The following is a 27,094-nucleotide window of genomic DNA, read 5'->3' on the forward strand; positions in this document are numbered from 1 at the left end:
AATCTGAGTTGTGTCTTAGAGAACAGTTAGAACTTTTAAAGGGGACGTAGGAAATAGTAGGTGAACTTTCCAAATGGACTTCCCTGGGGTGGGGGAATTGCACAGCAAGACTCTGGTATGAAGGGCAGTTGTGAAAAATAAACCTGAAAAAGTAGGTTGTAGGCCTCGAATACTGGCCTGGGAAGTCTGTTCTTGATAATTTAAGCGAAAGAAAGTCAACGAAGGTCTTTGGCAGGGTGTACCTCAAAAGTGCACTTGAGGACAGGCAACCTGGCAAGAGGGCGAAGGACGGATTGGCAAGAGGAGAGACTTCAGGCTGGGAGACCAAACCGGTGGATGCTGAGCCGAGGTAGGGAGGATGGAACGGAGGTGACAACCTCTGAGCTATAGGTATGTTGAAAACTTGGGGCAGACAGAGTAGGACACAACTCCCTCCAGAGGTAGGGCCTAGGAGGAGTCAAAGTCGTAGCCACACCCTCAAGTGACGTCAGGCGGCCGGCTGCGCATCCGATTGGCTACTCTGGCCTCCAGTCCTAGGAGAAGGCGGTGCCCTGCCCCGGCCCTCTCCAGGCTTGGAGCGAGGCGGGCACCCGCGGAGAGTCCCGGCAGCCCCGCGCCAGGCGCGGCCAGGACTTCGGGCACTGCAGCCAGGGTCCCGCAGCAGAGGTAGGCAGATGGAGAGGGCCCGGAGCTGAGGGGCGAGCCCAGCGGCTCGGATGCCCGGGATCCCCGCCCCCTCGAGAGCGCGCCGTCCCGGGGGGCTTGCCGGGCGGCGGTTGGGGGCGGCGGGCAGAGCCGGCGGGCGGGGACCAGGGCGGTGGAGCCGGCTGGAGCAGGATGGAGCGGGACTCGCCCCCGCGCCTGCCGCCGCAGCCCCGGCACTCGGCATCGCCCCCTCGCTGCCTCCAGGACTGGGGTCTCGGCCGAGGTTGGTGGCCGCCGGCTCCTCGCCCCCTGGTCTCCCGTGACATTTTGTTTGAAAACGCGGGGCTGGGTGTGTGGCGCGGCGGGGGCGGTTCTGGGGGGGGGGGTGTGCAGCCGGCGCCCCCGCGTCCCCGCCCCAGGGGCCCGAGCAGCTAGGGATGCTGCGGCTCGGCCTCGGCTTCCTGGGAGCCGCGCTGTGATCTCTTGGGTGAAACTTCCCAAAAGTTGCAAGAACCATTTTCTGCCCCTCGAGTTGCCGGAATGTCAAAGTGCCCTTAGGTGACCTACTACGAAACGGCGCTGGCCCTGAAGTTATTAGACCACTTTTTAAAAGACGGAACATCCGAGCCCTCGATTTTGATGTGCGAAACTCGTGGAAAAAGCGAGTTGAACGATTTACGCGTCAGAGCTCTGGTGCGGTGCTACCTGCAGGTCACTGCTCTCTTTGTGAAAATGCCCGTCGCAAGCCTCCACCGCACCGCCGCGTGGGTCCCCGAGGAGCTGTGGGGTGGGGAGCACGGCTGCTCCTGGCAGGGCCAGCGATGGGCAGGCGTAGCCCAAGTGGGGCTGGTTGGTGGTCAGGAGCCTTCTTAAACAAGGCAAGCCTCAGTGTGGTCAAGAAAGACATCCTTTCTGCTTTGGAAGAGAAATAGTTACCTGGCCAAGTTAAGCCGGCCCTTAAGAGGAGCGAATTAAAGAATGTGAGTGGCTAACCCTGAGCTTCATCAGGATAAGCCTCAATAGATGAATTCTTTTTTTTTTTTTTTTCTTTTTCTTTCTCTTTTGGGATTTGGAAGAGAAACAGGAAGTCAGAGATTCGGAGAAAAGAGCATTCACTCCATAATTGTAAACAGTTTATTTTGTGTCAGTAAATATTTCCAAAAGTCATGGGGGTGGGGGGTGGCTTTTGGAAAACCAAGATTTTTTTTCCCGTGCACCGCAGTGAAGATAGGTTACTTTAAAATTCAAAATCTAGAAATGTTATTTATTTAGCAAGTGGTTATACCTCCCAAAGCTGTACAGTTCTATAAAATCAATGGTAATGGAAAAGAATGGTGGATGTTGTTCAAAGTTCGAATCTTTACTCAAGATGGTGCATTAACACAACAGTTACTTTATACTAACTGAAATTACAGAATGAAATGAGGAAATCAGGTGTCTAGACCTCTTGGTGGACCATTAGCCAGCCAATCTGTAGTTTTGAATTTTTTTAAATTATGATCCTATTAGTAGGGAATGTAGACATTAGATGCCAATTCAGTAATATTATTAAGGTTCTGCTACTTCGTTGTAAAATATGTAATTAGCATAACTAAAGACATAAATAAGTATGTTTAATTTGGAATTTATTTATCACATCATTTTCATAGCAAAGTAGTCTTGGGTAAGATATATGTATGAACTTGCCATATTTGAGGTTAGTTAACATTTACCTCTAAATTATTTGAGTTAACGGTAGAATTCTTGGCAGGGATAGCTACAAACAATGGATCATTAAATTTGTAAATGTTGAGTTAATATACATCCACACAAATTGTTACTTTTTAAAAAATTTAATTTTGGAGTGGGGAAGATCTTTCTAAAGTACAAAACAAAACTCAGATTGCATGAAGAAAATGATTGTTACACTTTACCACATATTTAAATAAATTTTTTTTCTTTGTATGCATCACAAACAAGTTTTAAAAGACAACAAATGTATGGGGAACAATTGTGCAAATAAATGTGTAATAAGAATATTTGTATCTGCATTAGTTCTTGTTAAAATTTTTATTTACTTTTATTTGAATAAAGTTGACACAATGTTACATTAGTTTCAGGTGTACAACATTGTGATTCAACAGCTCTATAAAACTGTTATATTTCTTTACTCATTTGTAAATAATTGCTCTTTTTAAAATTGAAGTATAATTAGTGAACCATAAAATTTACTCCTTTAAAGTGTACACATCAGCGACTTTTAGTATATACACAAGGTTGTGCAACTATCAGCACTAATTCTAGAATAATTTTGATCATTCAAAAAAGAAACCCCAAACTATTAGCTGTTGATCACCATTGCCCTTTCTTCACAGCCTTTGGCAACCACTAACTTACTTTCTGTCTCTTTGGATTTACCTGTTTTGTGTAAATGGAATCATACAATATGTGGCCTTTTATTCAGGCTTCTTTCACTTGGCATCTAGGATAATTGTCACAGCATGTATTAGTACTTTATTCCTTTTTTGTGGCTGCATAATATTCCTTTGTACAGATATACCACATTTTGTTTATCCATTCCTCTGATGATGGACACTTGGATTGTTTCCACTTTTTGGCTATTTGAATAATGTTGCTGTGAACATTTGTGTATACATTTTGGTGTGAACTTACGTATTCAGTTCTCTCGGGTATATAGTTAGTTAGCATTGGAGTTGCTGGCTCATATGGTAACTTTATGTTAAAACTTTTGAGGGGTGCCTGGGTGGCGCAGTCGGTTAAGCGTCCAACTTCAGCCAGGTCACGATCTCGCGGTCCGTGAGTTCGAGCCCTGCGTCAGGCTCTGGGCTGATGGCTCAGAGCCTGGAGCCTGTTTCCGATTCTGTGTTTCCCTCTCTCTCTGCCCCTCCCCCGTTCGTGCTCTGTCTCTCTCTGTCCCGAAAATAAATAAACGTTGAAAAAAAAATTAAAAAAAAAAAAAAAAACTTTTGAGGAACTGTTAAACTATTTTCTAAAGCAGCTATACCATTTTTACATTCCCAATAGCAAAGTATGAGGGTTCTAATTTCTCACATCCTCACTCACACTTGTTATTATGGCTTTATTATTTTAAACATCCTGTTTGGTTACTGGTTGTCATGATTTTAATTTGCATTTTCACTTATAGCTAATGATGTTGAACATCTTTTCATGGCTTTTTGGCCATTTGTATATCTTCTTTAGAGAACTGTCTATTTAGATCCTTTGCCTGCTTTTCAATTGTTTTGTTTTGTATTGTTGAGTTGTAAGAGTTCTTTATATATTCTGGATAAAAGTGTCTGATATACATGATTTGCAAATATTTTTCTTCCTTCTGTGGCTTATCTTTTCACTTTCTTGATGGTGTCCTTTGAAATAAAAGTTTTTAATGTTGATTAAGTCCAATTTATCTATTTTCTTTTTGATTACTCATGTTTTAGATGTCAACTCAAAGAAACTTGACTAAGGTCACAAGATTTATGCCTATCTTTTGTTCTAAGAGTTTTAGAGCATTGGCTCTTACATTTAGGTCTTTGATCCATTTTGAGTTAGTTTTTGTATATGTTGTGATGGAGGGGTCCAAATTCATTCTTTTGCATGTGGATATCCTGTTGTCTAGCACCATTGTTGAAAAGACTCTTCTTTCCCCATTGAACAATTTTGGTACCCTTGTCAAAAATCAGTTGACTATAGGGGTACCTGGGTGGCTCAGTTGGTTTTGAGCATCTGACTCTTGATTTTGGCTCAGGTCATGATCCCAGGGTTGTAGAATCAAGCCCCGCATCTGGCTCCGTGCTGAGTTGGAGCCTGTTTGGGGATTCTCTCCTCTCTCTCTCTCTCTCTCTCTCTCTCTCCCTCACTGCCCCTCTCCCTCACTCACATTCTCTTTTTCTTTCAAATTAAAAAAAAATCAGTTAACTATAAATTTGAGGTTTTATTTCTGGACTCTTAATTTTATTCCACTGATCATATATCTGTCTTTATGGCAATACCATACAGTTTTGACTACAGAAACTTTGTAGTAATTTTTGAAATTAAGACATAGGAGTCCTACAACTTCTTAAGATTTTTTTGGCTATTCTGGATCCCTTGAATTTCCATATGAATTTAGGATCAGATTGCCATTTTTGCCCAAAAATGCAGTTGGAATTTTGAGAGGGATTGAATTGAATGTATGTATCCATTTGCAAGTATTGGCATCTTCACAATATTAAGTCTTCTAATCCATGAACGTGAGATGTCTTTCATTTATTTAGGTTTAATTTCTCTTAGTGTTGTTTTGTGGTTTTCAGAGTGCAAGTTTTGCACTTCTTTTGTTAAATTTATTCCTAAGTGTTTAGTTCTTTTGATGCTATTGAATATATTCTTGATTTCATTTTTGATTTTTTTTTTTTGCTAATGCGTAGAAAAACAATTGATATGGTTGATTGTATATTGATCTGGTTTCCTGAAACCTTGCTGAACTCAAGTAGTTCTAATAGATTTTTTGTGAATTCCTTAGAATTTCCTGTATGCAAGATCATGACATCTGAAAATAGAGATTTGGTTTTCTTTTTTTTTTTTTCAAGTTTATTTATTTCGAGAGAGAGAGAAAGCATGAGAGAAAGAGAGAGAGAGCATGAGCAGGGGAGGTGCAGAGAGAGAGAGAGAGAGAGAGAGAGAGAGAGAGTGAAGAGAGAGAATCCCAAGCAGGCCCCATGCTATCAGCACGGAGCCCGATGCAGGGTTCAAACTGACAAACCAAGAGATCATGACCCAAGATGAAACCAAGAGTTGGATGCTTAACTGTCTGAGCCACCCAGGCGTGCCTAGGTTTAGTTTTCAAAATGGATTCTTTTTATTTTATTTTCTGGCCCTGACTAGAACCGCTAGTACAGGTTGAACAGAAGTGGCAAAGCAGACATGCTTGTATTATTTCTGGTCTTCGGCAGATCAGTCATTTATTATTAAGTATGATGTTAGCTGTGGGCTTTTCCTAAGTGCTTTTTATCAGGCTGAAGAAGTTCCCTTCTATTGCTAGCTTATTGAATGTTTTTATTATGAAAGGGTGTTGAATTTTGTCAGATTTTTTTTCCTACATTGATTAAAATGATCATGTGGTTTTGGTCTGTTAGTCTATTAATATGGTTCACTGTATTGATTGATTTTTATCTGTTGAAAAATATCTGCCTTTAGGTTATTTTTTTTTTTTTTGGCCTTTATGCTATTTTTAAAACTGTAGAAATTTTCAGTAGAACATACACAAGTTATTTTAATTGTAGGGAAACTTACCAGCATGAATTTGACTCTTCTTGCTTAACAATGTTTCTACATTTCTCTGCAAGGTACAAGTGATTCAAGACTTCACAGTGTTTGTTTCAGGACAGCTTTTTATTTTATAATTTTTAGTCCATATGTTTTTTTCCTTGTCCATTCTAAAGCTAAGGAGGAAAGAACTGAAGTAGCAGAATTGAGAAAAAGCTTGCGACTGACAAAGTGCATGGTCTACTCATAAATCATTGACAGTAAATGCTAATGTGGGTGATAAGTGTCATTAACAAGGCTAATATCCTTAGGAAAAAATAGACAACAATGGTATGAGGCTTCTATAAAAACAAAGAAATTAAAAGAGAATGATGTCCAGTCTTACAATTATAAGTTTCCCTTAAATTATGGCCAGAACTTAGGAGCATCTGGAGGCTTTGAGATGGTTGGGGTGCTCAATAAAGTTGTAGCCTTTGTAGAGCAACTCTGCCTTTATTTATTTCTAAGTTATTGAATGATAATGTCAGTATGAATATGAAAATTGGTTTAAGCATAAAACAATATTTATACTAGGAAAATAGTCTTCTGTGGGTTTTTAGCAACACAAAGTTTTTAAAAACTGGTATAGGATGAGGAAGTGTTGTATTACACTCCATAGTGAGAAAATCAACTTGGATAATATGTGAGGGAGACATATTTTTAGAAAACGAAGGAACAGTACACTTCAACTGCAGATCTATCCTGGGGTTCTGAGAGTTTTGCTCTCACGTATATGCCGAGACCAGGGCTTGGCTCCTTGAGATCCATTCCTAATACAGATTTCATCTGTTCATAGCAAGGGCAATTCAGAAATATATCATCAGGCCATTTATTCAAATGACCTGGTGAAACATTAACATTTAAAACATTGTTTATGAATCTCAGAACCAGAAAAAATGAGTCGTTTTTTTGCACTTCAAAATTTCTAGACCAGTTCCCTTGGTGGAGTGCAGTGCTTCTCCTTGGGATTAATCTCCCCAAAGGAAAGCTAATATTATGGGAAACACTGATTCCAGATGTACTTAATGTAGGTGATTACAAATTCATATTTATATCTTTTCTCTTCTTGGACCAAAAAAAAAAAAATATTATACAAATGTATCCAAGGTCATAATACTTTGCCTGGTTAAATATGCCAAAGGATTTTTGGCTTAAAAGAGATTTTAGATCTAGGATTTAGATTTAGATTTTAGATTTTAGGATGATGATAAGTAATAATTGTAATGTAAATCTAACTTATAATTGTAGCACTGGTAATGAAGTTTCTCAAACCTAAGAAACTATCATGGTACCAATTCAATCAAATTGTGATAGTTCTGTAAACCTAGGAGTGGGGTAAAATTTTGAGCTGGAAGATTAAAACAATGTTTTATCTATTGGGCAGAGCTAAAATAATACTACTTCTCTGTGTTCAGATGGTGCTATTATACTGTCCATAGTGCTATTAAAAATAACAGTATTTAATTTGTTCCTCACAACGTACTCATGAAGAACAATGGTTTGTTATTATCAGTGTCCTGCTTTTTCTAGATTGGATAATCTGAGACACGGAAAGGATATGTTACATAAAAAGACTGCATAACACACTGGGCCTCCAACCCTGACCTCTGTCTCCCACTAAGTTTCTTCCATGAGCTATATAACCAGTTATGGAATTTGTCTTAGAATTCAAAAATTTGCATGTGGATGACATCATTAGATGGTAACGTGAATATGTATGCAGGATGACGTAATGAATTATCCTGAATGCTCATGGGTTATATGCCATTTATGCTTTCTTTTCTAGAATAAATATGGCAGAGCTTACTGAGACAGAAGGACCAGTAGATTGGAAAGAACGATGTGTGGCTCTGGAGTCCCAGCTCATGAAATTTAGAGTTCAAGCAAGCAAGATAAGAGAGCTTTTAGCTGAGAAGGTATGGTTTTCTCTCCAACCTTTGTTACTAAACATCACCTGTTTGGGGCATATTTCATTTACATTAAATAATTGCAGTACTTTTGGGGGGTAAACATTTTTAAAATAAAGAACATATTTAATTTTTTGTCAGGGCTTTAAAGCTATTTTTGAAATATTCTTTTGCCAATTTTTAGAGGGAATGGAACATTAAGCCAAAACACTTTTCTTTGCAGAACTAGTGGAATATGTAAGAGTTGTGTGTATTTGATGAATGTGGAGTTCATTCATTCCATATAGAAAAGCTATAATTTATTTGATTTTACTAGAGGAGTGTGACAGCATTTTAATTTACTAAATGTTTAAGAAAATCATGTTTAAAGTGGTTATAGAAGAATGTTCCCTATGGATAGTAACACATGTTTATAGTGTATTTGAAAGTATGCACCCATTTAAGAATTCGTATTGACTTAACCGTATATTGCTAAACTATTGCCTGGGCTGGAATTGAGTTTAATATAATTACATGCTTCTCTTAATAGTTTTAGTCATGTAATTAAAATTTCATCTATGTCACAGGAATTTTTTTTGCATATATGTATATAAAACCCATGGATTAATTCATTCATTTGTTCATTCATTCAACAAATATTCACTGAGGGCTCATTTTGTGCCAGGCACTCTTCTGAATGCTAAAATTACATCTGTGAACAAGAAAACTCATATTCCTGTTTGCAGGGAATCTGGATTCTAGACCTGTAGTGTCCAATATAGCAACCACTAGCCATAAACAACCACTGAGCACTTGAAATGAGGCTAGGACAAATTGAGGTGTGTTAGAAATGTAAAATACACCTGGATTTCAAAGATTTAGTATGAAAAAAAGAATATGAAATGTCTTAGCAATAATTTTATATTGGTTACATGCTGAAATAACATTTTGTATATTAGATTAAATAGAAAATATTAAAATTAATGACATCTATTTCTTTTTACTCTTATATTTATTTCTTTTTTTAAGAGTTATTTACTTTTTGGGGTGCCTGGGTGGCTCCGTCAGTTAAGCATTCAACTTTGGCTCAGGTCATGATCTCATGGTTTGTGAGTTCGAGCGCCTCTTCGGGCTCTGTGCTGATGGCTCAGAGCTGGGACCTGCTTCGGATTCTGTGTCTCCCTCTCTCTCTGTCCCTCCCCTGCTCACACTCTGTCTCTCTCTGTCTCAAAAATAAATAAACACTAAAAAAATTTTTAAAAAGAATTGTTTATTTATTTGTAACATATATAAAAATTTAATTCCAGTGCAGTTGAATAATTTCTAGTGTACAATATAGTAATCCAACGGTTCCATACCTTATTCAGTGCCCACCGAGACAAGTACACACCTAATCCCCTTCGCCTATTTTATTCACTCCCCCACCCACTTCCCCTCTGTTTGTTCTCTATAGTTAAGAGTCTATGTGTGTGTATGCGTGTGTGTGTGTGTGTGTGTGTGTGTGTCTTTTTTTCTTTGTTCATTTGTTTTGCTTTTTAAATTCCATATATGAGTGAAATCATATGGTATTTGTTTTTCTCTGACTGGCTAATTTCACTTAGCATAATATTTTCCAGATCCGTCCATGTTGTTGCAAATGGCAAGATTTCAATCCTTTTTATGGCTGAATAATATTTCATTGTATATGCATACGACATCTTTTATATCCATTCATCTATTGATGGACACTTGGGCTGCTTCCATAGTTTGGCTTTTGTAAATAATGCTGCAATAAACATAGGGATGCATATATCACTTTGAATTCGTGTTTTCATATTCTGTAAGGTAAATACCCCGTAGTGAGATTATTGAGTCATAGGATAGTCCTATTTTTAATTTTTTGAGGACTCTCCATACTGTTTTCCACAGTGGCTGCACCAGTCGCATTTCCATCAACAATGCACAAGGATTCCTTTTTCTCCACATCCTTGCCAATGATTGTTGTTTCATATGGTTTTGGTTTTAGCCATTCTGATATGATGACTCACATTATATTTCTATTTGACAGTGATGTCTAGATGGTTAGATAAATGATATTACTGGTCATCCACAACTAATCAGAAGAACTTACAGGTGGTTTCTTAAACACTTGTCTGCATTATCCTTTGAGACAGAGACTGGTAAATGCATCACATCTTCAAAAAAGATCTTGAGGCGCCTGGATAGATCAGTTGGTTAAGTGGTTAAGATCAGCCTTGATTTCGGCTCAGGTCATGATCTCACCTTTGTGAGATAGAGCCCTAAGTCAGGCTCCAGGCTGGGCATGGAGCCTGCTTAAGATTCTCTCACTCGCTTGCCCTCTGCCCCTCCCCTACTCATGCATACTCTCACCCTCTCTCAAAGAAACACAAAAAAACCAAAACCAAAACAAACAAACAAAAACCTTAAAAAAAGATGTTAAATCTTCCTTCCATCGCTGGCTGAGAATCTCTTTTTGTTTTTTTTTTTAAAGATTTTATTTTTATAAGTAATCCCTGCACCCAATGTGGAGCTCGAACTCACAACTCCGAGATCAAGAGTTGCGTGCTCCACCAACTGAGCCAGCCAGGCACCCGCTGAGAATCTCTTAGCACAGAAGTTTTTTGGTTTTTTGGTATTTTGTTTTTGGCACAGAAGTATTCTAATAAAATTCAGGAAAACATCATTCAGTTTAAACTTTCATATATATATCATCTTAAATTTTTGTGCTTCAACATCTTTTAGGTGGAAAGATTAAAATTATTCTATTCACTTTGGGTCAAAGGACGACCCAGTGATGCTTTGTGGAGTAAATCTCCAGTATCAATTTGCTTTATTTACCACTATTAGAATAAAAATTATAATCTGAAAAAAAATTCCAGTTTGAATATCTCCCAAGTTAGGGAAGCTTATTCTAACTCAAAGTTAGTGACTCATGCTTAGTCTTTTGTTCCTCTCTTTATGAAAATCATTTCCCAGACTGTGCTGATTTATTTAGTATTTTCCGCAATCCCAGCCACTCCATACGGTGATTTTGTTAAGATCACCGATTATATCCTTGCTGCTAAACCTCATGGACACTTTCCAGGTGTTGTCTTATTGGCCTTTTAGCAATTAGCACACTGTTGACCCAGCCTCCTTAAAGTTTTCTTGATTCCCTTGACTTCTGTATTCTCTGGGTTTCTTTGTAGACTAAACAGGAGTTATGTTTATTTGGGTTTTAATGAATTGACCTTTAAGTTCTAATTTTATGGCAACATTTGTCCTTTAGAAGGCACGTTGCAACAAATTTCATTATGAGTGCCCGTTTTTCAAATTTTAAAAGTGTCATGTTTTCTGTAAGTATATTTACATATAGATTTTTGGTTGTTAGTTTATGTTATTAGGGTTTATTTTTTCTTTGTCAGTGAATGAATATTGAGAGGAATATTATTTCAAAATTGCTCTTGTAGTCATGGTTTCTTTCTCTACTCTTCTTCCTTCTTCGTCTTCTGTATTTTTTATCTGTGACTTACATCCCATGACAGATCTAGGAGATGGAATTATTCAGATGTGTTTTATACAGTGGAAAGTGGACAAGTATGCCAAGTTACTCATGGTTTCCCAGTAAATATATTCAACACTAAAATGGGAATAATGTTTTTCACGATATTTTCCGTTCTATTCCATTACAAAATATTTTTCTCTGGATTAAAAATTATTTTTGGTACCCCACCTATGTTCTAATAAAAATACCAAATATTTATTGAAGTATTATGTGCTAAGCACTTTATAAGTATAATTTATTTAATTCTTATAACAAGCTGTGAAGTAAGACATTTTATTGTTCCCATTTTACAGATTGGGAACTGATGCTTACCGTGTCCTAGGCAATCTTTATACACACATTGTTAGTGCCATATATAAATATATAAATATATATATATATATATATATATATATATATACACACACACACACACACATACATATATATGTAGTTAATATATACATCTATTTATATGTTATAAATTATATATATAGATATATATTAGATACTTATGTAATATATAAGGTGCTTTATATATATTAACTTTTTTAATTCTTATAACAATCCTATGAGGTAAGTACTAATATTATCCTTTTTTTATCCAAGAGGAAACTTAGGTGCATAGAAGTTACTTAACTTGCCCGAGTTTGTGCTGAAAAGTGAGTGATGGAGACAACTGAAACTGAGTATTCTGCAATTAGTGGCTGAATGTTTAGCCACTGCCCTATATGGCCTCTCTAATCTGGCTTTATTACCATTCTGATATACTTAGCCACTCATCTATTCTGTCCTCTCCTCAACCATGCAACATTTAAATCCATCTCTGCTTGGGAGCAGGTATCTGTGTGTGTTAGGATGTGTGTATGTGTGTAGTAATAACAATTTACATAGCACTACATATTTTTAAAGCAAACCCTATTGCATTGCTTCCACATGCCAACTTGAGTCAAATGTTGCATTCCAGAGGCCAGTCTGGTCCCATCCATAACCTTTGGTTTTGTGTTTGGACCAGTCTGCCCCAAGGCTTCTCCCGAATAGTTCTCCAGACCTTCCCCTCAAATGGATGCGGGCCCAAGACTGAAGATTCTTGAGAGAATACTAATTTGATTCTTCAGCCTTTTGCCAGGAATTCTGGCCAATTTCTTTCCTGCAATAGTTCTGATTCTTAGCTATACGCAGCTTATGCTAGGTGCCAACTATGGTTCAGGTTTCACCACAACCATTAGCTAGTTTTTTTTTTTTTTTTTTTTGCTATCAACATAAATATTTATTTATTTATTTATTTATTTATTTATTTATTTTATTATATGAAATTTATTGTCAAGTTGGTTTCCATACAACACCCAGTGCTCATCCCAAAAGGTGCCCTCCTCAATACCCATCACCCACCCTCTCCTCCCTCCCACCCCCCATCAACCCTCAGTTTGTTCTCAGTTTTTAACAGTCTCCCATGCTTTGGCTCTCTCCCACTCTAACCTCTTTTTTTTTTTTTTTTTTTTTTTTTCTTTTTTCCTCCCCCTCCCCCATGGGTTCCTGCCAAGTTTCTCAGGATCCACATAAGAGTGAAACCATATGGTATCTGTCTTTCTCTGTATGGCTTATTTCACTTAGCATCACACTCTCCAGTTCCATCCACGTTGCTACAAAAGGCCATATTTCATTTTTTCTCATTGCCACATAGTATTCCATTGTGTATATAAACCACAATTTCTTTATCCATTCATCAGTTGATGGACATTTAGGCTGTTTCCATAATTTGGCTATTGTTGAGAGTGCTGCTATGAACATTGGGGTACAAGTGCCCCTATGCATCAGTACTCCTGTATCCCTTGGATAAATTCCTAGCAGTGCTATTGCTGGGTCATAGGGTAGGTCTATTTTTAATTTTCTGAGGAACCTCCACACTGCTTTCCAGAGTGGCTGCACCAATTTGCATTCCCACCAACAGTGCAAGAGGGTTCCCGTTTCTCCACATCCTCGCCAGCATCTATAGTCTCCTGATTTGTTCATTTTGGCCACTCTGACTGGCGTGAGGTGATACCTGAGTGTGGTTTTGATTTGTATTTCCCTGATAAGGAGCGACGCTGAACATCTTTTCATGTGCCTGTTGGCCATCTGGATGTCTTCTTTAGAGAAGTGTCTATTCATGTTTTCTGCCCATTTCTTCACTGGGTTATTTGTTTTTCGGGTGTGGAGTTTGGTGAGCTCTTTATAGATTTTGGATACTAGCCCTTTGTCCGATATGTCATTTGCAAATATCTTTTCCCATTCCGTTGGTTGCCTTTTAGTTTTGTTGGTTGTTTCCTTTGCTGTGCAGAAGCTTTTTATCTTCATAAGGTCCCAGTAATTCACTTTTGCTTTTAATTCCCTTGCCTTTGGGGATGTGTCGAGTAAGAGATTGCTACGGCTGAGGTCAGAGAGGTCTTTTCCTGCTTTCTCCTCTAAGGTTTTGATGGTTTCCTGTCTCACATTCAGGTCCTTTATCCATTTTGAGTTTATTTTTGTGAATGGTGTGAGAAAGTGGTCTAGTTTCAACCTTCTGCATGTTGCTGTCCAGTTCTCCCAACACCATTTGTTAAAGAGGCTGTCTTTTTTCCATTGGATGTTCTTTCCTGCTTTGTCAAAGATGAGTTGGCCATACGTTTGTGGGTCTAGTTCTGGGGTTTCTATTCTATTCCATTGGTCTATGTGTCTGTTTTTGTGCCAACCATTAGCTAGTTTAAACCCCACGGTAACTTGGGGCACCTGGGTGGCTCAGTTGGCTAAGTGTCCAACTCTTGATTTCAGCTCCGGTCATGATCTCACGGTTCGTGAGTTCGAGCCCCACATCAGGCTTTGCACTGACAATACGTAGCCTGCTTGGGATTCTCTGTCTCCCTCTCTGTCTCTCTCCTGCTCCCTCCCTATCTCAAAACTAAATAAGTAAACATTAAAAAAAACAAAACCCACACTCACCCTATAAGGTAACTATTGTTATCCCCAATCTCAAGATGTTAACAGTAAGAGTATTTGAGGTGTGCCTGGGTGGCTCAGTCAGTTAAACATCCGACTCTTGATTTCGGCTCAGGTCATGATCTCATGGTTCGTGGGACTGAGCCCTGGGTTGGGCTCTGTGCTGACAGCATGGAGCCTGCTTGAGATTCTCTCTCTCCTTCTGACTCTCCCCCGCTCATGTGCACTCTCTTATTCTCTCTCTCAAAATAAATAAATAAACATTTTAAAAAAAGATTGAGAATATTTGAGTAATATGCCCAATATTGTAGAGCTAACAAATAGCAGAGTGGGCATTAAACTTTAGATCTTACATACTTTTTGTGATGCAGCTTGTAGAGTGACTGGAACATAGAGGTAACTCATTATTTTCCTATATCTTTTTTTTTTAATGTTTATTTATTTTTGAGAGGGAGAGAGAGCACAAGTGGGAGAAGAGCAGAGAGAGAAGGATACACAGAATTTGAAACAGGCTCCAGGGTCTGAGCTGTCAGTACGGACCCTGACGTGGGGTTTGAACTCATGAACCATGAGATCACTACCTGAGCCGAAGTCGGATGCCCAACTGACTGAACCACCCAGGTGCCCCATTTTCCTACAACTTTCTTTAATTTTTTTTTAATGTTTATTTATTTTTGAAGGAGAGAGAGAGACAGAGTGTGAGTGGGGGAGGGGCAGAGAAAGAGGAAGACACAGAATCCAAAGGAGGTTCCAGGCTCTGAGCTGTCAACACAGAGCCCAACGCGGGGCTTGAACTCATGGACTGTGAGATCATGACCTGAGCCGAAGTTGGACGCTTAACCGACTGAGCCACCCAGGCACCCCTCCTACATCTTTCTTAAGGGACACACTGGCTAAGTGTACAAGGAGGTGACTTAACAAATGTAATTACTGATTAATAGGAGACATCTCTGTCAATTTTTTTAAGGAAAATTTATGAGATGATCTCAAAGTGTTTTTATAGCTAAAGATGGATTTCAATTATATATACTTTATGTTTTTTGGAGATGGAGTAGAAGAATACATGAGATTTTTTTTTTTTAAAGAACTATTTTTGCACCATTTTTTTTTTCCATCACAATTTCCAAGTAACTTTGAATATTGAAGCTTGTGAAGAAAAAGGCCTTATTGAAGTCTTGGGCAAATACTGCTATAAGTGGGAGAGGTCTTTAGAGGAATTTGAGGAATGGTGTTGGAAATATCTCTAGTATGCCAAATATAAACTCTTCAGGGAAGCTGAGATTTAAGTAGGTTTCCTACTTTACAGTATTACTGGTTAGTGTTCTGAGTTACGGAGGGAAAAGAGAAAGTTTCTTTTTACGTTGAAGTAATGCTGTTTCCAATGGGTTAGGTTTTCAGTAAAAAAAAAAAAAAAAGGATGAAAATATGAAGAATTTTCCCTTTAGGCATCTTAGGCATCAGCATGGCCCACATAAACTAGTGCTGCTGTTACCTGATACAGCATCACTGTCTGGGATTCCCTGCTATGACTGCCACTTGACCTTCCTTTTGTGTATATGATTCCCATGAGGTGGGCTATGATTCTCTCAAAGGACTGAGGAGTCCCTGGACAGCATAGTATTTGCCTTCATATAATGGTCCAGTACAACATCATGACCATCCTATTTAAATTACACATCCCCTCAGTCACTCTGTTGCCTCACCTAATATTTCTCACTACCTGACAGGAATTATACATATACTAACAATGAGACTTTGCGGGCCAATTTAAATGTCATTTTTTGGGGGGGGGGGGAATTGACCGAAGATATTATTTATTATAAGAAAATAAAGAAAAATGGTGATAGAGTCTTTCTAACAGTGATGGGTTCTGTTGGGGAAAATCGGGAAGAGATACTTGGTCAGGAATTGCTGTCCACATCGGTGAATGTGAAGGTCCTAAAATATTCTGCCTAAAGTGACCAATCTATTAAACAAGTGTATTTGTATATGGTGCTTAGAACACTGAGTATTAAGAGTGGTGGTGTTAGGATCCAACATCAGTGACATATTGTCTTTTGCCACTTGCTGCTAGGTTTACTCTGGCTACAGAGGGCACTTCTCTGGTATTAAGTCCAAATACTAGGTTTAGAATTTGCTACTGCATTTATTATTAAATAAGTAGCCTGTTTGTAAAAATTCCTATTTTTGTCCAAAGCCTGATATAGGGCAGCAGATTATTTTGTTTCTTTTAGTGACTTGGTGTGGATTGGTTGTGGAATGGACCCAAGGCTTACCTTATAGTCTACGTTGTGAAAGTAAAAACTTACTTGAATATTTCCCGCATTGCTTTTGTTTTTTGTATTTTGCTAAGTTATTTTCCAGCCTGAATGATTATAAAAACGGTCACCCCAAATCAAAGTATTGCCTTTCCTACTACCCTTATGTTTAAACTCATTTTAAAGTGTTGTAAATGTTGTTGGATGTACTTAATGTATATTTACTCTATGCAGTGTGAAGTGCTCAGTATTTATGATCTGTTATATAGACTGTGGAAACAGAGGGTTTTTTCCTTTTGTCAAAGCTTATCTTTGGTTGTAAATAATTTTTTTGGACAGAGTTGACACTTTCATCTGTTCATTCATTTGCTCAACATACATTTATTGATTTCTGTTACATGGTATTCATTACTCCTGCCTTAATCATTGCTATGTAAGTAAAGAATACACACAAAATCTGGGGGGAGACTTCTTGGCTTACTTACTATCTAGTGGTAGAATTATGTGAGAATCTCAAATTCCAAATTTAGCCTCTCTTGGCTATACCTCTGTCTCTGCTTTGTTCTGTGGTATATTCCTTGAGAACATGCAACTTAAAATTGTTCCTGCTATGAATGTTAGTGTGACTTTAAGTTACCAATAAAAGATGCCTAGGTTAAAAGAATAACATACAGAGGTGGGGGCTGCCTGGGGGGCTCAGTTGGTTGAGCGTTCGATTCTTGGTTTCCGCTCAGGTCATGATCCCAGGGTCATGGGATCGAGCTCCACATTGGGCTCTGTGCTGACCATAGAACCTGCTTAGGATTCTGTCTTTCTTTCCCTTTGTCCCTTTCCCCCATTTGTGCTCTCGCTCTCTCTAAAAATAAATTAAAAAAAAAAAAAAAAGCATAGCATAAAGGGGATGGAAATAAAGACAAATGCTTTCCAACTAAGAATTCTGTGGTTTTATGTATTGGGGACTTATTTTCATATGGTTCTGTATAACGATATGCTGTGTGGAATTTTTAAATACCAAAGAAGTTGTGGTTCAACTCAAAGAGCACTAGGGAATCAGAACATGAAGGAAGACTCAAATCCCAACCATGTCACTGGCTGGGAGCATAGGCTAATACAAGGCATAGTCATTCTGAACATCAACGTTCTAATCTTCAGGATGAGCATAACAATTTCTGACTTATGGTGTGGCTGTGAAATGGTGTAGTGGGAAGTTTCTGGTTCCTAAGCACTAACTAAAAACTTTTTTAAAGTTCTCTTCTATTCCCCAAATTATTTTTCTTTCCTCTGAGATTATTTCCCACTTTTATGTTTGTTATTTTTTTTTCAGCTTGTAAACTTTCTCAAATTTCTGATGATTTTTGGTGATCCATTCATGTTTAAAAATGGGACATCTGAAAAGTTGACCAGGAATTGTGTGTAAATAGTCAGTGCTGGTCAACTGTCAACCTTTGTTTTAGAGTGAGGGGGTGGGAGACTGCCTATTACACCCTGAACCCATAAATGCCACAGTTGTTGGATTGGTGCCCTCCAAACAATTTTTTCAGTTTTGTAAGAGAAGAACAATTCCCATTTTCAACAGGAAGTAAATGCTTAGCTGCTGGATATTTGGCACATGGGGATGAGTGAGAAGATTCCAAGGAGTTAGTTGACTCTAAGGTTACATAGTTTCATTAATACCCCCTATTTTTACCCCATCCCCATCACTCCTGATCTAGGTCTTTACTGGATTCTGTGGGGAAATTAGCTCCCCGGGGAAACCCAGGACCCTCCAGTCCTAATTCTAGACTATGGTTTCTGCTTCATCAAAAACAAGGGGATTAAATGAACATATGCACATTTTATGGTGAGCTTGTCCTTGCACTCCCAACCTTCTTGTCTTACGTAGCTCCTAAAATGCCGGCACAAACATTTATCCTATGCGGGGAGATTAAAAGCCTCTGGAAATCTTATCAGCCCAGGAGGAAAGAGGAAATAATGCTGACAATCAGTGGTTCCCCAACAGAAAGCCCAGCCAGATCATCTAATGTTAAAGTTCATAGTCAATAAGCCCCACATATGTGCTAAAACATCTAGGCAGCTTTTTAGTCCCTTAACCTTAAATGTAAGTAGGCAGCTCATGAATGACCAGACATCTAAGGAAAGCCTCTAACATGAAAGAGAACAATCAGAAAACAGAACAAAACACAACATTGTTTATGCAGGGAAAAGGAAATAAAACACAACAAACAAAATCCTATCACTTAATATTCCCAAAGAGAAAAGATACTGCACCCCTGAAACAAGGAATATTCAAGGAATAAATAAGAACTCTTGCAAATTAAAAACATGGTAGAAGAAACAGTAAACTTAATAGGTAGGTTGGAATATAAACTTAAGGTAAATACCTGGGAAGTAGAGCAAAAAATGTTAAAAAGATGGAAAACAAGAGAGAAAAGATTAGAAATTTAGAGAACTAGTCCAGCATGTCCAAGACCTGAATGATAGGAAGGCCCTGGAGTGGACAAAATCAATGAAATGAGGCATGAAAATTTTCCAGAATTGAAGGACACAAGATTCTAGATTGAAAGGTCTACCAAGTACCTAGCACAACAGATAAAAATAGTTTCTCCCAAAGACACATCATCATGAGAGTTTACTCTAGACCAAAGAAAAGATTCTGCAAGCTTCCAGGTGGGGGGAAAACAGGTTATATGTGAACAATCAGGAATTAGAATGGGATTTTTAAGACATGCAAGTTCTCACATAACCTTCTTGAAGAATCTCCAGAAGGATGTGCTCCATTAAAAGGAGAAAGCAAACCAAGAGAAGAAGCCATAGGATTCAGGAAACAGGAGCCCCAATGTGGGGAAAAGTGGAGGGACCTTCCAAAGAAGATAGCTGTGTCTTGGCAAGAGGGGAATCAGTCCAGATGAGTGCAGGTCAGAGACTCTGGAAGCAGCTTAAAGAAGATGAAATTGGTAGAAAATCAGGCATGAATGAACATCTTGAGAGATGATTTAATTTGGGATTTAGTTCAATAATTAAATTTAATAATTAAATTAAATAATTAAGTTCATAGAAAGCTAGATAAATAAAAGAACAAGACACTTAACTCTAGGGGGAAAAGCTATATAGCATAGGAAAAAGTAACTACGGTTTATTACGTGGTTCATCTCTGGGTATCATCCACAGTCACAGTAACACTAATACTGAATAGTGAATTAACCAAAGGTAAGATGTAAATGTGTTGGAAGAATGGGAGTGTATCTGTGTTGATGGTGAGGAGATCAACAAGCCAAATCCTCATTCTCCTTAAAGGAGTAAGTAGAAAATCACTAAACTAAAAAAAGTCAGCAAAAAAGAAGCACGTTGTTTAGATCATGAAAGTAAATATAAAGAGAATTGCCAAAAGAGTGTAATTATTTTTATTAGCAAATCTTATGGAACTAGTCGGTACTTTATGTGTATTTATGGCTTTGATAAACATAAAAACAAAAGAAAAATTAAATCAAATTGTGAAGTAAATGGACTTGTACAGTCTTTTGAGGGGAAATCTTCATAATAGAATGTTTCCATGAAATCACTATCTAAACAAAATAATTTATTTTGAGTTTTCAGGGTATATCAAAAAGAATCAAACTTTCTGGGTTATATATTTTGAGGTTAGATTCATTCAGGATCAGGATTATTACATGTCCTTGAATTATCCCATTTATAATTTTTGACATTTTATTGCTGATACAACTTTTGGCATTAAGATCTCTTGTCTGGGGGTGCCTGGGTGGCGCAGTCGGTTAAGCGTCCGACTTCAGCCAGGTCACGATCTCTCAGTCCGTGAGTTCGAGCCCCGCGTCAGGCTCTGGGCTGATGGCTCAGAGCCTGGAGCCTGTTGCTGATTCTGTGTCTCCCTCTCTCTCTGCCCCTCCCCCGTTCATGCTCTGTCTCTCTCTGTCCCAAAATAAATAAAAACGTTGAAAAAAAAAATTAAAAAAAAAAAAAAAGATCTCTTGTCTGATTTTGATATTGCTTGTAGGCAATACTTGCTTGAAATATTTTTCTGTTCCTTTACTTTCAACCTTTTAATGTCATTTTTTCAGTATGCCCCTTTAAATATTATATAGCTAGATTTATTTTTCCAAATAGTGAGATAATCTCTTTAAATATATTTGAAATAATAATAAATGCATTCTGTTTCTACACATCATGATGCTGAAGTTTTCTTTATCTCCTCCCCTTCCATGCCTTTTTCCCCTTCTGATGCTTTGCACGCTATAGATTGAATTTCTGTAAGCAGTTATCCTTAACTCTTTAAAAAGAAAGGCCAGTACACATACTTTATATTGCAATAATAGAACTTGAAACTGAATGTGGTAAGGGAATAAGGAAACGTTAGGGAGTTGGTGGTAATTACAAAAAAATAATTTCTATATAGGGTAGCATTGTGGTGGGGGGTTTGGTGAGGAGAAGGATGGGAAACCCGTAGCTGTGGGAGCTGAGCGTCGAAAATAGCCAAGTGCCACAACTGTTAGGATGGCCAGCACCGAGTCTTCTTTAGAGAATAGGCTTTAGAAACTGGGCATTTTCTAAAACAGAAACACCTCCTTCAATTTAAACTTTGAGTTAAGCTCTTGAAATTTGGGTAATTATTCAGCTTTGACGGATCCTAGGAGTTGCTAAATGTTGTATGAAACCATTAGAAGCCATATAATGGAAAAATGTCAGGCAATCAGAAAGACTTCAATTGTCTCATCTTGTCTTAGAACCAGTAGTTTTTCCATCATTATCACAAAACTACCTCTTTGGAAAGCCTGAGGATGTGTGGGAATGGGCTGCAACAGGGTTTGCTGAATTCACATTTTGAGTAGGATGATTAATAAAACTGAAGGAGATCTTGCACTGTGGAGAATAATTTAGCTCCCAATGACTTAGTCTGCCATGGCTTTGCAGCAGCAGCAGGCTTTTTAAAATTCATAATATAGGCATGTTTTCATAAAACAAAAAAATACAGTTTTGAAATCTAGACCCAAAATGGCACTGTGTCATTTCCACTGCATTCTATGGGTCATGGCAAGTCACAAAGCATCCCAGAGTCCCAAAGGAGGGACAATGGACCTCACTTCTTTTAAATTTTTTTTTTTTTTCAACGTTTATTTATTTTTGGGACAGAGAGAGACAGAGCATGAACGGGGGAGGGGCAGAGAGAGAGGGAGACACAGAATCGGAAACAGGCTCCAGGCTCTGAGCCATCAGCCCAGAGCCTGACGCGGGGCTCGAACTCCCGGACCGCGAGATCGTGACCTGGCTGAAGTCGGACGCTTAACCGACTGCGCCACCCAGGCGCCCCAAGACCTCACTTCTTAATAGGAAAAGTGGCATGTGCATATAGGGAGGAAGGAACTGATGGCGGCCATCTTTGGTAGCTATCTAAGCCTGACTAGTTACTTTATTCATTCAGACTCTTGTATTCCTGCTTATGTCCTTGCTCCCTCCCCTACACTGCAGCTGACCTCACAAAGGTCATGAATGACCTAATTAGCATGTGTTTGCTTATATTATTTATCTTACAACATATTACTTACATGTATCTTTCAATATGTTACTTATATTTAATTTTTTTTGAGAGAGAAAAAGAGGGAGGGGGGCAAAGGGAGAGGCAGAGAAAGAATCTCAAGCAGGCTCCATGCTCAGTGAGGAGCCCGACATGGGGCTCATCCCATGACCCTAGGATCATGACCTGAGCCAAAATCAAGAGTCAGATGCTCAACCAATCCACTGAGCCACCCAGATGCCCCTAGTGTTTTTTATTAGTGAAGTTTTCAAACATACAAAATAAGCAGAATATTATAATGAAATCATTACCCAGCTTTAATGATTATTAACTCAATATCAGTCCTGTTTCATCATACCCTGACTCACTTCTCCTTTCTTATTTTATATTGAAGCAAATGCCAAATATATTATTTGGCAAATGCCAAATATAAAATAAAATATATTTTGAATATTTTATATTCAAAAATAGAATGTATGGTATCTATTTATATATATATATATGGAAATATCCATTTATATATTTAGATAATTCTGTTTTTGGACATTTGTGGCTTTTATTTTTACCATTCAAATTATAACACTGCAATCACTACCATATATTTTTAATTGATGAAATACTAACAGCTTTTTGACATCACTTTGACATGTTTTCTTATTTTTATCCTCACAACTTCCTGTAAGGTACGTAGAGCAGGTTATATTATCCTTATTTTATCAACAAGAATTTTAGAGCGCAATGTCAAACTGTTGAATAGTAAAGTGAGAATTAGAAACCGGGGGGAGCCTGGCTGGCTCAATCAATACTGCACGTGACTCTGGATCTCAGGGTTGTAAGTTCGAGCCCCACGCTGAGTGTAAAGATTACTTAAAAATAAAATCTTAAAATAATTAGAACCCAGATCTCTTGAATCTACTTTGTTCACTTAACTTGCTAACTTATTCATAAAAGTAATACATGTGTATGATAGAAATATTCTGCTATATAAATAACCCTTGAACACCCATTAAGTATTAGATACATGCTGGACACTTTCCTGTTAAATATTGTGAGATAAAGGTCACCGCTTTTACAGATAAGGAATGGAGGCTCAGAGAAGTCAATGACTTACCCATCATTACATAGCTCATAAGCAGTGGAATTGTTTCTAATTTAGGTCTTCTTGCCTCCAACTTCAGTGCTCTTTCCACTTTTCCCTACATTAATATTTCAGGGGCTGCCCTTTTTTTTTTTTTCCAAGTTATTTTATTTATTTTTTGAGAGAGAGCAGGGGACGGGCAGAGAGACAGGGAGAGAGAGAATCCCAAGAAGGCTCTGCACTCTCAGCACAGAGCCCAATGTGGAGCTCAAACCCATGAACCATGAGATTATGACCTGAGCTGAAATCAAGAGTCTGATGCTTAACTGAATTAAGCAACTTAAGTTGGTGGCTTGACCAAGCCACCCTGTTGCTCCAAGGGCTACCTTTTTTTTTTTTTTTTTTTTTTTTTTGAGAGAGAGAGAGAGAGCATGAATGGGAAGGGGGCACAGAGAGACAGAGACACAGAATCCGAAGCAGGCTCCAGTCTCTGAGCTGTCAGCACAGAGGCCAACATGGGGCTTGAACCCACAAGCCATGAGATTGTGACCTGAGCCAAAGTCAGTCGCTTAACCAACTGAGCTACCCAGGCACCCCAAGGGCTACTTTTTTTTTTTTTTTAATTAAAAAAACCCAAAAATGACTCTTTGAATAGGTGCTTTTAATTCACTTGTATTCGAAGTCATACACATATAATTTTCATTTCCAGCACATTTAGCCTCTTCATTTATAACCTTACATCCCAAGTCTTGTAAAATAGTGTGTGTGTTGTGTGATGCCTTTTATAGTGGAAAGTATAAAAATCTTTTTTTTTTTTTTTTTTTGGTAAGGTTATTTATTGCTTGCTACTGAGCTTTTAGAGTTTTACTGTATGGCTGGTATGTGCAACATGTTACGAAGGATATAAAGGGTCCTCACACGTGAAGTCTGTCTTTAAGCAACTTTAGTTGGGAAAATAGTACAAGGTAGAGAGTCAGTGCCATAGGAGCAGAAGAAAAGTTATTTGGCAGCAATAACCACACTATCCTTCATATATGCATAGTGCTTTACAGATGTAATTTTATTTAATAATCTATAATATACTGAATACCTACTGTGTATAAAGACCTGTATTAGGGTATGTAACAGTGAGGCAAAGAGACAAGGCTTCTGCCCTGTTAACACTAGAAACCCAACTTCAGAAAGAGAAATTTGACCAGATATCTCTATAGTCCTTGCCTTAATTTGCTTTGCTATAACAAAATACTACAGACTATATAGCTTATTAACAACAGACATTTATCCTAGTTCTGGAGGCTGGAGATCTGAGGTCAGGGGTATAGCTAGGTCAGGTGAGGGCTCTCTTCCCTCAGAGGTTGCAGACTTCTCATTGTATCCTCACATGGTGGAAACGGCTAGGGAGCATTCTGGGATCTCTCTGATAAGGATAAGGGCACTAATCCCATTCACGAGGGTCCCACCCTTGTGACCTCATCACCTCTCAAAGACCTCACCTCCTAACACCACCACAGCGGGTGTTAGGATTCCAACATGTGAATTCTGGGGGGAGACACAAACATTCAGATCATAGTATTCCATACTTGGCCCCTCAGATTCATGTCCTTCTCTCAAACAAAATACATTCATTCCCTCCCGACAGCCCTAAAAGTCTTAATAGCTCTTCCAGCATCCACTTACAAGTCTATAAAGTGCAGAGTCTCATGTAAATCATGTATGGGTAAGACTCAAGGTATGATTTATTCTGAGGAAATCCCTTCCAGCTGTGAACGTGTGAAACCAAACGAGTTATGTGTTTCTGAAATACAATGGTGGGACAGACATAAGATAGATATTTTCATTCCAAGAAGAAGAAAGAGGAGAGAAAGAAGGGACAGCAGGTTCCAAGCAAGTTTAAACCCCCACAAGGCAACTAACATTAAATCCTAAGACTTGAGAATAATCTTTAGATGTTCAACCCTCTGGGATGGAGGTCCTAGCTTCTGGATCAGCTGGGGGTGAGGGGTCTCACCTTCTAGACCCTGAGGGGCATTTGCAGCCCAGTGGCTTTGCAGGGCAGCTCTCATGGGTTGCACACTGATGGTTCTACTAGTCTGGGGTCAAGGGGTGGCCCCACCCCCATGGCCTTGATTGGGAATTGCCCTGGTTGGGGTTCTCTGGTGGCCTTGCCCTTGAAGTGGCCCTGTGCTTGGGTTGTACGCTTGCAGCTCTGGGCAGTTTCATCCTTCCAAATCTAGGTGGAGGTAGCCATGCTCCCAGTGGCTCTGCTGGGCAGGGGTCAGCCCCCCATGGCTTTGGGAAACAGCACTTTGGTTTGGTTGGAAGTTGTGTGGCCTGCTGAAACCCAGGAAATGCCCCACCGCAAGTTTGTGAAATTGAAGGGGCAGCTCTGATGATTTCTGAATTGCATTTAGGGTCCTTCCTCCTTGCCTTGAAGAATTGCCCGATGTCATAGCCATAGCTCTAAGATCCCATCCTGTAAAATCCAAGTCCAACAGCCAGCCTCATTCCTTCCTCTTCAGTTCACATGGACTTTTCCTTCTTCAGTCGCTACCTAACTCTTTGGTTCAAACCCATACTGACCCCTTAATCAAAAGGTGGTTTGGTCACACCCTGTCCTCTCTTGAACAGACTTTGCCATTTCTTTCAATATGGAAATGCTGAAAAGTATCCAGATTTTTAGGTTCTATTTCCTCTTTGATCAACTATCTTTAAATCATTTCTCCTGTCGCATTTTACTATAAGCATTCAAGAAGAATTCGGCCACTCCTTCAACAGTTGGCTTAGAAATATTTCCTCAGCCAAATATCCAGTTTCATCACTCACAAGTTCTACCTTCCACAAAACCCCAAGACAAGAATCCAATTCAGCAAAGCCCTTTGCTGCTTTATAGCAAGGATCACCTTTCCTCTTGTCTCCATTAACATGTTCTTTCTTTCCATCTGAGACCTCATCAGAATGGCCTTTACCATCCATCATATTTCTACTAATACTCTGTTCACAACCACTCAGGGATTCTCTAAGAAGACTGAAGCTTTCTCTACAGCTTTCCTTTTTGCCTTCTGAGTTCTCACTGGAATTGCTTTAAATGCAATTTAAATGGTCTGTTCGTGGCAATGTAGGTTTTTGTACCATGCACCTCAAAATTCTTCCAGCTTCTACCGATTACCCAATTCCAAACTCACTTCCACATTTTAGGTATTTGTTAACAGCAGCACTCCACTCTCGGCACCAATTTCTGTCTTGGTCTGTTCGTGCTACTGTAACAAAATACGACAGACCGCATAGCTTATGAACAATAGAAATTTATTTCTCACAATTCTGGAGGCTGGAAGTCTGAGATCGGGGTGCCAGCAGCGCCAGGTTAGGGCCCTCTTCTGGGTTTTAGACTTCTTGTATTTTCACCTGGCAGAAGAGGCTCGGGAGCTCTGTGAGATCTCCATTATAAAAGTACTAATCCCATTTGCTAGAGTCCCACCCTCACATTGGGCGTTAGGATTCCAAGGTGAATTTGGGAGGAACACAAACATTCAGACCATAGCAATCCTTTTAGGAAAGTATTCAGTCCTTTTTTTTTTTTTTTTTTTTTCTCTCAAGACTTCCATTTTTTAGAGCAGTTTAGGGTTCACAAAAAAATTGGGTGGTGCAGAAATCTCCCATATATTCCCTGCCCCCACACCTGCATAACCTCTCTCATTTTCAACATCCCCCACCAGACTGGTACCTTTGTTAAAATTGATGAACCTACATTTACACATTATAATAACCCAAAGTTCATATATTCCATGGATTTGGACAAATGTCTAATGACATGTATCCATCACTAGGGTATCATACAGAGTATTTTCACTGCCCTGAAAAGCTTTTGTGCCCTGTTTATTCATCCCTCACCTCAGTTGCATCCTTTTCAGATTGGCTTCTTTCGTTGAATAATATGCATTTAAGTTT

At 38.8% G+C, this 27,094-nt stretch overlaps 1 protein-coding gene across 8 annotated transcripts in view; it reads left to right on the forward strand.

Moving 5' to 3' along the window:
* Positions 1 to 539: 539 nt before the first annotated feature.
* PLEKHH2 (pleckstrin homology, MyTH4 and FERM domain containing H2) overlaps positions 540 to 27,094 on the forward strand; it is a 120,731-nt gene continuing 94,176 nt past the window's right edge. For all 8 annotated transcript variants that reach the window (XR_006703424.1, XR_006703426.1, XR_006703425.1 and 5 more), the window contains exons 1-2: positions 540 to 666; positions 7,712 to 7,841. Coding sequence is in view for 5 of the 8 variants with exons in the window: in XM_045445876.1 (XP_045301832.1) it covers positions 7,719 to 7,841 (123 nt within the window). In the remaining 3 variants the exon portion in view is untranslated. The remainder of the gene's footprint in view (positions 667 to 7,711; positions 7,842 to 27,094) is intronic.

The sequence above is a fragment of the Leopardus geoffroyi genome, chromosome A3 (genome assembly GCF_018350155.1).
Source record: "Leopardus geoffroyi isolate Oge1 chromosome A3, O.geoffroyi_Oge1_pat1.0, whole genome shotgun sequence".
Lineage (NCBI taxonomy): Eukaryota > Metazoa > Chordata > Mammalia > Carnivora > Felidae > Leopardus > Leopardus geoffroyi.